At 50.4% G+C, this 12,538-nt stretch overlaps 2 protein-coding genes across 2 annotated transcripts; one reads left to right on the top strand and one right to left on the bottom strand.

The window, feature by feature from the left end:
* Nucleotides 1–1,108: 1,108 nt before the first annotated feature.
* Nucleotides 1,109–2,925, top strand: KCNA10 (potassium voltage-gated channel subfamily A member 10). The gene has a single exon (XM_042800048.1). It carries the CDS (start codon nucleotides 1,182–1,184, stop codon nucleotides 2,730–2,732), a length of 1,551 nt encoding a protein of 516 aa, XP_042655982.1. The 5' UTR covers nucleotides 1,109–1,181; the 3' UTR covers nucleotides 2,733–2,925.
* A 4,844-nt stretch (nucleotides 2,926–7,769) lies between these two features.
* LOC104369246 (embryonic pepsinogen-like) lies at nucleotides 7,770–11,571 on the bottom strand. Its single transcript, XM_032988930.2, has 9 exons — nucleotides 11,516–11,571; nucleotides 10,983–11,145; nucleotides 10,555–10,672; nucleotides 9,948–10,066; nucleotides 9,638–9,837; nucleotides 9,102–9,215; nucleotides 8,462–8,606; nucleotides 8,104–8,202; nucleotides 7,770–7,907 (listed from the first exon to the last, which is right to left on the bottom strand). Exons 1-9 carry the CDS (start codon nucleotides 11,569–11,571, stop codon nucleotides 7,770–7,772), a joined length of 1,152 nt encoding a protein of 383 aa, XP_032844821.2.
* Nucleotides 11,572–12,538: the final 967 nt, after the last annotated feature.

Here is a 12,538-nt window from a genome sequence, read left to right as displayed (position 1 = left end):
GGGGAAAGATCTGGAGGGAAAATAAATAAGGGGGTTGAATTTACTTGGAAAGTGCATTTTGGGGCTAATATTCCTAGAACCATTCCCTGTTAACCTCTAATTTCTGTTCGTGCTTCTCCCTGAGGCAGGACAGGTAATTTCCCAGCTCCATAACGTGGCCTGGTCCCTGGGCTCCTCTTTGACTCTGCCTTTGAGTTCAGTACAACAGCAGCAGCATGTTGGGAAGATGAGCACCCAGAAGTATTTTGGGGACGTGATGTCCATTGCCGAGTGCCTGACAGAGCTGGATTGGGAAAAAATCCACCCCTGGCCTGAAAGATACTCTCCAAGTGACTTGAATGTTTAGTCTTCATCTTCTTACTGTGGCTGGGAATATCAGGTCAACCACGAAGGAGGTCTAGGAGAGCTCTGGAGGACATCACCTCACCCACTGCCCATGCCAAAGTCTGGATCAAGACAAGGGGTCCCAGTTTGTACCCCTCTTCGTGCAGAGCAGCAAAGGGGTTCTCCACGGCTGGTGGACATGTCCTCCTTCTTCTTTCCTGCTTTCCTCATGGACTGCACTCCCCAAATCCCAGTGTGGTCCCTAGTTTGGGAATTGCTTTCGGAACTCCGCTTGACCCAGCTGCAACATGCCCAGCAGCTCCTGGAGTTTGACCCGATGCCTCTCCCAGCTGGAGCAGAGGCTGCTGCTAACCAGGACACCCATGTTTAATACCTCCAAACCCTGCTCCAAACTCTGGACACACACCTGGAAATATCTGAAATTGATCCCTTGCTCTGGGGGGCTGGGATTGCTGGGGAATGGCTGGGTGGGACACCTGGGTTCACCCCCATCCTCTGCTACTGCCTGACTTTTTATCCTTGAGTGTTGTAAAAGGTATTGGGAAATTTAATGATGATAATGAAGCCATGACAAAAGGGCTTGTGGGATCTGGAGATGAACGACTTGCTGGAAGTATAAGGCTTTTACCAGTCAATGAAATAAATGTTTCCATTAAAAAAAATAAAGGGTTTTCTGACTTCAGGTTTGTTCTACTCTTTTCAGTTGAGCCAAGGGATATATATGCATAATTCAGCTCTGTCTCCCTGTCTGTTCACTTGCAGATCCTCATAGCGTGGGAAAGACACAAGCTGCCGGCATCCGACCCGGGGATTTATGCTGCTAATCTGATTAGTGTATGATGGACGTGTCCAGTTGGAAGGAGATGGAGGTGGCACTAGTCAGTTTTGACAACGCTGATCAGATCGTGGAGGATCCCTGTTATTCAAATGACCTCAGCCCCGCTGGCCAGTCACGGAAAGGCCATCCCAGCTGCGCCAACCTCCTCTCCAACTTGAGAATCCTCATCAACAGCGAAAACGCCAACAATGAGACCATTTTCTCCAGGTTCTCCGCCGAGTTCAGTGAGCACCTGGTGGGGGAGAGGGTGGGCATGGATGAGGGGGACCAACGAGTCATCATCAACATCGCTGGGCTGAGGTTTGAGACACGGCTCAAGACCCTTAACCAGTTCCCTGAGACCTTGCTTGGAGACCCAGAAAAGAGGATGCGGTACTTCGACTCCATGAGGAATGAATATTTCTTTGATAGGAACAGGCCCAGTTTTGATGGGATCCTGTACTATTACCAGTCTGGTGGGAAAATACGACGCCCGGCCAACGTTCCCATCGACGTCTTTGCTGATGAAATCACCTTCTACGAGCTGGGTGATGAAGCCATGGACCAGTTCAGGGAGGATGAAGGGTTCATCAAGGACCCCGAGACCCTTTTACCAACCAATGACTTTCACAGGCAATTCTGGTTGCTCTTCGAGTACCCTGAAAGCTCCAGTGCAGCCAGGGGTGTAGCTTTGGTCTCTGTCCTGGTCATCGTCATTTCCATCATCATCTTCTGCATGGAGACCTTGCCAGAGTTCAGGGAGGAAAGAGAGTATAAGTCCACCCAGGAGCTTTCTAAGAATCTGACAGACACCTTTCTGGCCCACAGTACCTTTACAGACCCTTTCTTCGTCATAGAGACTGCCTGCATCATCTGGTTCTCCTTTGAGCTGTTTGTCCGGTTCATTGTGTGCCCCAGCAAGACCGAGTTCTTCAGGAACATCATGAACATTATCGACATTGTGTCCATCATCCCCTACTTTGTGACACTCACCACCGAGCTGATCCAGCAAAGCGAACTCAACGGGCAGCAGAACATGTCCCTGGCCATCCTGCGGATCATCCGGCTGGTCAGGGTCTTCCGCATCTTCAAGCTCTCCCGGCACTCCAAGGGGCTGCAGATCCTGGGGCAGACCCTAAAGGCCAGCATGCGGGAGCTGGGCTTGCTCATCTTCTTCCTCTTCATCGGCGTCATCCTCTTCTCCAGTGCTGTCTACTTTGCAGAAGTGGATGAGCCACAGTCCCATTTCTCCAGCATCCCCGACGGCTTCTGGTGGGCTGTGGTCACGATGACGACCGTTGGCTACGGAGACATGTGTCCCACCACCTTGGGTGGGAAGATCGTGGGGACTCTGTGTGCTATTGCAGGGGTACTAACCATTGCCCTGCCCGTCCCCGTCATCGTCTCAAACTTCAACTATTTCTACCACAGGGAGACAGAGAATGAAGAGAAGCAAATTCTGCCTGGGGAGGTGGAGCGACTCCTCACCACCGTGGTGACAGGGAATGGCAGCATGGAGTCACTCAATAAGACCAATGGGGGTTATCCTCGAGACAAAGCCAAAAAATGATGGTCAAGGCCATGATGGGACTGGGCACTGTCAGGTGGGATTGGCTGGATAAGGTATAAAACATCTGCACGCTGTGATTTTTTTTTTTTTTAAACCAAATGTTCTGCTGCTTTTTTTTTTTTTTTTTCCTAGATATTTTTCAATCTCTGATTGCCTGTGGCTATTCAAATAAATACCATCTTTCTTATCTCTCTTCCTGGTCCATCAGTCTGTTTTTTATTATTTGATGCTCATCTGTTTGTCATTTATCTTCTTTGTCCATGGCATCAGAGTGGAGTTCCCCATATACAGAAATTTCCCCCATTTACTGGAGAGGAAAAAAGAGCAAAATGATGTGAAATGCTTTTCTCAGCAGTACCCAGCTGTCCAGGGATGAAGATGGGTCCAGCTCCCTACTTTTCTTAATCCATTTAAAATAATTCCTCCCCACCCACTGCTCAGGATCTGGGGCTGACCAATTCCCAGATTTGCTCTGGCTGAAAAATAAGCTGGCAAGAAAAATGTAAAAGTTATATTTCTAGATGGATGAGTTCCCTGGTCCGCCTGCCTAAACAATTTGGTTGGCACAGCAGGGTGGGCAGTGATGGATGGGACCAAGCCACCAGGTGAGGGGATTAGGAGGAGAGGGATGGTGACTGGTCGCGGTGACACGGCCACCAAAAAAGGTCCAGGACACTGTGGTCCACTGGGGTTTCTGGTGGAAAACTGTGTTCTGAGAGAGGGAAGGGGATTTCTCCTACAACAAATGCTTGACTCGAGGGTTATCTGGTGTACAAATGCCCCTGAGGACAAGCCATGGTGACCTTGTAGCTTTTATTGTCCTTTACGTTGCTGCAAATGGGGCACAGAGTATCGAGGGCTGACACTTCCCAACAGCCTGTCTTCACATTGTAAAAAGGCACTTCTGGTTTTCTAAAACATGCAAATTTCCATAGGCAATTTTGATGGGAGAAACCAGCAACAGATCATTTTGCCATTCTTTCTAATGCCAGCAGGTTTTCTTCCGACAAAAACATTTTGTTCCGACTTCACTGTTTCACTTGGCTTTTTTTGATGTTTCTGCCTACATTAAAATCACAGTTTTTCATACAGTGTCTACACATCCGCTTTTATATCCCACATCTGTTATACTTGATGTCTCATCTCCTAAAGGTTCGACACGATCATTACGCAACGTGCCAGCATCTCTGGTTTGCGATTTCATTCAGAAGGAGCTGTGAAAGATGGAATTTTTTTTTTTTTTTTTTTTTTTTTTAAATTCCTGGTCTGGTGGAAAATGTGAGTTTGGGCTTGCTGGGATTTTCCCTGTGGCAGAAATCCTGAAAGCCTGGTCTGGGGCAGGGCGGGGTGTGTTATTTTGATTTTGGGGTCTTTTTGTGGACTGTCTTTCTGCAATGAGGTCTTTCAAAGCCCAGGGAGTTGGATCCGGGACATGCCCAGTACAGCTCCTTCAGGACAGTTTTTTCCCACTGGGACAAATCTCCATTTTTGCCTGCTCTCCCTAGTTTCATCCCATCCCTTCACCATCTTCTTCCTCACCCCATCCCTTGCAACCCCGAGACTGTCATCCCGGACAGGAGGAGGAGCTGTGAGAGATATTTAATTTCCTTCCCACCATGTTCAAGTTCTCATCACATGTGGGGTGGCACAGCTGGGCACAGCTGGAGACCCCAGCTCCTCCCCATTCACCCCTCAATTCTCTCCAGCAGCTATTTTTATTTTACAGCAGGTTCTTTCGCCTTTTTGTGTAGAAATCTTAAACTTTTTACATTCTTTCATTTTTTAACATGCTCCTCCCCAAACTTCACTCTCAGCTTGTCAAAGCTGAAGCACTTTTGGTGTTTATTCCTTGGAAGTCACCATGAGAAACCCTGGCGAAAAGATTTGGGTTGGAAAATATTCAGACTTCTTGCTAAGAGCACATCTTCACTGCTCCTGCTCCCTTAGCAAACAGGGACCGAAATAGTGCTGGGGTGGACGGATGGATGGATGGATGGATGGATGGATGGATGGATGGATGGATGGATGGATGGATGGATGGATGGATGGATGGAGGGATGGGTGGATGGATGGAGGGATGGATGGATGGATGGATGGATGGATGGATGGATGGATGGATGGATGGATGGATGGATGGATGGATGGATGGATGGATGGATGAATGGATGGATGGATGGATGGATGGATGGATGGATGGATGGATGGATGGATGGATGGATGGATGGAGGGATGGGTGGATGGATGGATGGATGGATGGAAGGTTGGATGGATGGATGGAAGGAAGGATGAACAACCTGATTCTTATTAACTTGTACACTTTATTCTCAAATAAAAGAATAGATGCTTCGAAGTCTGGCATGCAGAAAATCTTATTTATTCGGACTTAACTTTTTGTTCTTGGCTTTGTGCTGCTCCATGGGAGCTGGTCCCCAGCTAGGAATTGGGGGGGGGGGGGGGAGGGGGAGGTTGAGACATGGGACATGACAGATCTCCAGATCTGTGAGCTGAGGACAAACTCTGCAAGGGTTTCCCCAGCACTTGAGGTGTTGTGGGAGGCCAGGTCTGAGGGTGATCCCTGGTTTATGCTATGAGGATGTGGTCAGAGGCATTAAACCTCTCCAGACACATTAGCTTATTTCCAATTTATCCTAAAGTGAAGAGGAGGAAAACCAGGCTGTAATTACACAGTGTCAACACCCAGCTGGTGCTTGATAAAAACCTTCCATAAAACCCATTTTCGCCCACAATTTGCAGTTTAGTACCTTCCCAAATGCAGGCCCAAATCTCAATGAAATCCATAAAAGGCTCTTATTAAGTGTACTATTCTTGAGACAAGCCCTAATGAGCCAATCTGTCACGTCGTCTAGCACATAGGCTGAATTCCCACTTGAAATTTTGTACTGCCACAGGAAAAAAAAAAAAAAAAAAAACAAACCCCCAAAACCAATATGAAGACAAGAAACCTCTTTGCTTTATCAGAAAGACGTCCCAGCTGCTTTTTATCCCTGGAGCAAGTTGGGACCTGTGGCCACATGTGAAATATTTCTCAGCTAGAATTGTTTCCCTCCTCCTTTGGGCTGAAATTTCCAAGCAAGCCCTGGAACATCCTTTTGCCACCAGGCAGCTATTTCTGCATGTCCCCAAGGCACAGGAGTACGGTTTTGGCACCACAGCCACGAGATGGCACTCCAGGATAGACATTTCCTTGGACGCAGACTGTCCCGACATGTGTTTCCCCCTCTCTAATTCATGCTTGGAAGCTTTTCAGCTAATTTAGTTTTTTATTGCCTGTGCAACCGCAGCTGTGGGAAGGGATGCTTTGGCCATGGGGGATGCTCTCATGGAGGAAGCTCATTGCAGGGTGGCACTTGCCGGGGACTCTCAGCACTGGCGCAGAATAACCGTGCCAGGAGGGTTTAGGAGCTGCCTCCTGGCACAGCATTTGGGCTGCTGGTCCTGGCCAGGACAAGGACACGGCTTCCCTCTGCCATCCCACGCACCGAGAGCACAGCTACAGCCCCTGGGTGCTCTTGCTGGCTCTTGTCCATCCTGGCAGGGGCTGGTCCATGGGTCGCTGATGGTAAAGTCCCACCTGCCCAAAAATGCAGGCTTGGGTCCCTCTTGTGCTTGGGCACAAGAGATTCCCACACGCTGGGGCTGACTGAGCCAGGGCTGTGTGAGCTCAGAGGTGGGGAGGGGGATAAATCATATATCCACCATCCCACATCATATACTCTTTTCTAGTCAGCTTGAAGAGAGGACAACTTTTGCACAGTGAGAGGAGAGAAAAATTAATTTCCAAACTCAATTGCCTGGATCTCTCCCTTCACATTGCTGTTCCAATCAGATAAGCAATTTCTGGGCCCCATCAGTGATGGAGCCTCAGTTATCAATAAATAATGCAACTAGCCCCTTATGCCCCAGCACAGTAGAAATGAAGAAGCAGCAGGGACTCTTGGATTTCTTTCCCAGCCGCCTGCTGAGTGTTTTCACTGCAGCTGCTCGGGAGGAAAGAGGCAGCCTCCATTTTTAATAGGATTTTATATGGATGGAGGTAATTTCCTTTTCAAAAATGGGAACTGTGACTTTAAAAGAATGAAACAAAATCAGAGAAGAAATCATCTTGATCATTGCGAGGGAAAATGATCATAAAATAAATATATTAGGTTTTGGTGGGGTTTTTGCACAGTACTAAAGACTATAACTGAGGACTAAGTGGTGTTTCCAGGCTCTTGGTGACCACCTCATAGAACAGACTGGTTCATTATTGGGAAAGGGGCATTTAATTGAGGTTCGTTATGGAGAAACTACTAAGTATAACTGGATTGATCTAAGCTATAGAAACTGAAATAAGGCATCACCTCTACACATGCACAGCTGTGCATGCACTTCTGTAAAAGCCTCATGATGGGAGGGCACACCCTGGATGAGAGCCAACACCTGCCCTGCTCCCTTGGGGGCTCCAAGGGAAATCTCCAGCCAAGCCACATCTTCCAGGGCCAGTCACTGCCCTGAGATGTCTTTGGGCTACTGGACACCACGGAGGGGACACGGGGGCAAACCGTGAGCCCAGGGACAGGGAGCCACCAGGTGAGCCACCGGTGGGACGTGATTGTGGGGCTGCAGGGATCTGCTCTGAGATGAACTGTGTCTGGGATGGTGAGTTCATCCTCCCTGGATAGAAATTTGAGTTTTCCAGAATCACCCACTTGATGTAAAGATAAAAGAGCCAGTCTTCACTTCCTAGGGGCCCACCCCTCAGACCCTGCAAGCTATGACTGCACCTCCCAAAGGCCTTAGTCTAGACTACGTGGACAAAATGGTCCTCAGACACCACAAAGCATCAAGTATATGACAGCTCCCTCCTAATTACTGCCATTTTATCACAAATAAGTGTGCAGCAATCAACTCTGAACCATCAATGCTTTATTTGTGTGTGAGCAAGAGATTCCTTCAGTATCTCCTGCTACACCAAAAAAACATGGTTGTGATCTGGTTGCATGATGAAACCACAGGACCGCTGGCATCGTGGTGGATCTAAATAGCCTTGGCCAGTCCTATACGGTTGTTGGCCCGGTCAAAGATGCTGTAGTACACCCTGATGAAGACGTCTCCTGAGATCCAGAGGTCCCCAGAGGTGTACTGGAAGCTACTGATGCAAGGGCCTTGGTTGTTCTGCATTTGAGCAAGAAAAGGCAAATGGGGAAAATGTGGGCTAGTATTTTTTCTTGCATTTCCCTGGAGGCCCATGGCCAACCATCCCCTGTCTCCCATAGGAATCGGAGGAGCCAAGGCAACCAGAGCCATTGGAGAAAGCAAAAGTACATTGAGAGAGGGTCCTGAAACCAGGACCACCTGATTCCCCCCTTACCTGCTCAGTGTAAGCCAGGGCAGACACAGGATACTGAACCCCATCAATGACAAAGATGACATCGGGCATAGCAGAAATGGAGCTGCAGTTCACATGGTACTGCAGAGAGCAGAGGGAAGAGGCTCTGAGGTGGGAAACATGTTCACAGGGCAAGGAGTGAAGGGGGTTTGCTTTCACCAGTATAAACTAGAAACTAGGAGCGTGTCGTGGTGATCTCTGTGGGAGGTATCAGAGGAGCAAGGCTGGTTTGCCATGAGCAGAGGTGCGGTTTCCCTGTGCGTGGAAGCAGGCTTGGCGCTGGGCTTGGCAGTGCCAGGCTGCCTCCAGGGAAAGCAGAACAATCTGTGGGTGCTCTTACCTCTCCGTATGTGTCCTGCCTGGCCCCGACTGCCCGCTGGATGTTACTGATGTCAGAGGGTGGCCCGGCCACGAGGGAAGTGCCAGTGTCAACGATGGCTTGGCAGCCACCACGGCATGCAATCTCCTGGCTGTCCACGATGATGCTGGGGGCCAGATAAAGCACGAGGCTGTTAAATAACCAGCTGGATCTTAGCGATGTTTTCAAACTTCTTTTATAAGAGTTAAAGCTGTGTAACTCTTGAGCCTTTTGCTTTTTGGAATTTGCAATGCCAGCTGGTATCACAGCCCCTGTTGCACACATGGGCACTGAAGCTCTGAACACAACCCAGCAGTTGGGACCCAACCGAGCCCAAAAAAGTGGGTTTTGGACCATAATTTTGCTCTACTCATCACCAGAGACATCCCCAAGAGCACAGGCTTTGTACAGAGAAGAACTAGGCTGTGTCCAAAGGCACAAAGCATCCCCATTTTGGGTGGCAATTAGCAAAGTACTATGGAGTTTGGCCCTTTAACATTCTGCATCCCACCAGCCATGGGGTGTTAGATGCCAGTGCAAAGCCTCTGATGCTGATGGGTCCAAGGTTTCTTTAGAAATGCTGGTTAGAAATGAGTATAGACCAGCAGAGCTGTTTTGTTACCCGTCCATGGAGAGCTGCCAGTAACCCTGGTAAGAGATGGAGATCCAGTTGATGGAGCCGGTGAAATAAGACTCATCGATTCCCCCAAAGATGACCACATTCCCTGTTGTCTCGCTGGATGATGCAGAAAATAAAGACAGTGGAGGGTTTGCCACATGGCTTCAGTGCAGGTAGCTTAAAACAGCAGGGATGTGTGTCCCACGGGTTGAGATGCTGCTCGCGATGCCGAAGTCACATCTGCTCCCCTCCTTGTTATAGAGCATCAGCGAGGCAGTGGCACAACAGCAGTGTGTGCCGGGTCCTTTGGACCCAGAAAAAGGGAAAAAGGGAGCATGTGGCTGGAAACTAGAGAGGTTTCCCTGCAAGCCATAAGCTGCCCAGTGAGGCTGGTGACCATCTGCTATGAGCCCCCCAGCCTTTGCATGTCATGACACATAGACAACAGCCGGATGGCAGCAGTGACGGCAGAGGAACTGGAGCCACCAGCACATGCAATGATCTGCACCTGCTGCCTTCCCCAGCCCCACATGGCTTACCAGGACAGATAGACCGAGAAGACATTCTCCTCCAGCAAGCTCTCATTCACCAAGTTATCAAACACCGGTGTGATCCCATCAGCAGCCAGATTTGGGTAGCCCAAGCCCAGGATCCCATCAAATTTGACATGGACAAAGAATTGGCTGGGCTCGGTGGTGCTCAAGCCGAAGAGCTGGTTGGTGTCCACTAGAGATGCAACCTAGGGACAAGGAGGATGCTGTAAAATATGGATCAGGCACTGCAATATCAATGTTAATCAGGTGGAGAAGGCAAAAGGACCCCCACTGGAAATGCCATCATGACACTCACTGTGATGGTGTCGGAGCCCACAGTGCCCTCCATGGCACCAGTGCCGTACTGAATAGACAAGTTCTGCCCTGTTCTTCTGTAGGTGGAGGACTGTGATGGGTTAAACATCTGATGGTTTTCTAGAAGGTAAGTGAGAAAATCAGAAATGAAGACTTTCAGCAAGGCTGAGCCGTAAGGGAAGCGTGGGAGGAGGAACCCTGCTGAATTGCTGTTTAGACCTGCCATTTATTATCCTGCTTTCAGGAACAATTTAGCTGTGAGCATTTTCTGTATGTCCCTGCCCCTCCTCCAGCAAACAGGGATCTGCAGGAAAACCTATCACCCTCTTTGGACAGATGGAGAAACTGAGGCACTGAGCACTAGGCACATCACCCTCTGGAGTACCGCACCGAGTATGTCCTACACCCCAAATACTCATCCCTCTAGTGCATTTCACAGGTGCTAGGGACCCAGCACCATGGGGTCTGCTCGTTGCACTGGATAGGTGGCCCCTGGTCCCCTGGCAATGTCACCCCAATCTTTAGGCTTGATCATGCAGTGATAAACCCAGGACGTGCTGCTGGACCCAGCTCTGCCAAAACGGGGAGCCCTGCCTGCCCCTACTTACGGCAAGCCAGGCTGGTGCAGGAGATGGAGGGAACCCAGAGGTTGGAGGAGCCGGTGTCGAAGACCACGGTGAAATCCTGCGGCGGGGTGCCGATGGAGATGGTCCCGTAGTACTCCATCTGTGGGGCAGCAGGACCAAGGGATCCCTTTAAGGCATGAAACCAAACCTGGCGCTTCCCCAGGCTTGCAACCTTCGTGGTCCCCTTCTTCATGGAGACACCCTGCACCTCACAGAGCTGCTGGGGGGACATTTCTGTGTCCTGGCTCTGTCCGGGGCCACCAGCATGGGCAAGAAGGCACAAAGGATGTGAGCTGAAGGCTTTGGGGTAAAATGATTCAGGTTTGTTCCATGCACAGGACAGACATGGGGATGGGCGTCCCATGAACCTCCCCAGGGTTACTCTGCTGGGGATCAAAGCCAATACTCACGTCCAGGGTGTTTAGCAGGGGCTCAGTGGCCACTTTGGTCCCGTTGGGAAAAGCATGTGGGAATTTGGTGCCGATGTCGTAGCGGTGACTCTGGAAGAAGTGGTGCAGCAAACCCTTCTCCCTGAGGACTTCTCTCAGCTTCTCCCCCCTTTCCAAGGGCAGCCTGGCACAAGCACCAAGGAAAAAAATAAAGTAGCCAGGATTTTGCTGCCTGCAGCTCCTGCAAGCAGCATTTGACACTTTCAATATTTGTGCTGATCTGACAGCAGAAGCACAGCGGACTCCCCTAAAACACCGAGTTTTAGGGGATTTCTGCAAAACCCCGATTTCTGCAAAACCCCAAAGCACCTCTAGAAACCAGACACCTCCCCGTCCCACCCCCTTCCCGGGATCCCCCATCTCCCCTTCACCCCTGCAGCAGCTTTCCCAGACCTCAGCTCCGCTTCTCAAAGCCATTAAAAGGCTCTGAGTGCTCATTTTCCCCCTTCACCTTGACTCAGGTGGCCCGAGAGAGCGATGCTGCGGTGACTTACTTGGGGACGCCCTGGGAGAGGGCAGAGGCAGCGCAGAGAAGCACGAGGAGCCGCATCGTGCCGGGGCTGCCAGGGCAAACGCCCGGTGGTCTATAAAGCCCCCACGCACCCCACCTGCGGTACCAAGAGCAAGCAACCTGGGCCACCACTGCCCCGTCCCCTCCGGCGGGCACCCAGCCAAGGCAGGTGACACCCAGGGACCGACAGACACGGCAAACATCGGCTAACATCAATACATCACCTGGCAAGGTGGGGGGACGGTCACCCTAATACAGCCCCTGTGCTCCCCCTCTACCCCTCCCTCCAAACTCTCATCCTTTAGCACGCCAAATCCTTCACCACAGCCGGGCACTGCCTGTTTGTGGGCATCATTTTGGCTTTTCGTTTTGACATCCAAAGCCTTTTTGACATCCAAAGCGTTTTGACATCCAAAGCAGTGGAACACCCCCACGCCCCCATCCTTTATGGGCGTTTCTTCCCCAGTTGGGGTGGGGAAGGGGTTCCCGTGGGGTGCCGACGCGCGTGTGCACCCCAGGGGAGGTGGGCGCGTGGGCTATCCCCACATTTTGACACTCCGGTGCCCGCTGTTATCTGCAAAAAACAATTAGTACGGTGGGATGCAAACAGGCTGCGGGAGAGGTGACCCTGTGGCACGCTCACCCCTCTCAGAGTGGTTTGCCCAGAGATACGGGGACCATTAAAACCAGATTAAAACTCCTAACGAGTGCCTCGGTATCGCCTGCAGCGATAATGGCTCCAGGCAGCGCGCAAAGAGGAGAGCGCGAAGGACGTGGGGCGATGCTGAGCGAGGCAGGATGAGGATCCTGGTGCCCGCTCAGTGCTGCTTTTATTTAAGCACCATGTCCCAAGCCACTACATCCCCTCCGGACCCCTGAAATTTGGTGGCAGCTGCTGGTGTCTCGGCAGGACATTGGATTTCTCTGATGACGGTGTGGAAAAGCCGACAGACCCTTTTTTTTTTTGTCTTTATTTTTCGAATTTCTGGTCAGTTGTCACTATCTA

The sequence above is a fragment of the Tyto alba genome, unplaced genomic scaffold (genome assembly GCF_018691265.1).
Source record: "Tyto alba isolate M040663 unplaced genomic scaffold, T.alba_DEE_v4.0 Super-Scaffold_30, whole genome shotgun sequence".
In the NCBI taxonomy this organism is placed as follows: Eukaryota; Metazoa; Chordata; class Aves; order Strigiformes; family Tytonidae; genus Tyto; species Tyto alba.
This window is presented reverse-complemented; position numbering and strand designations above follow the sequence as displayed.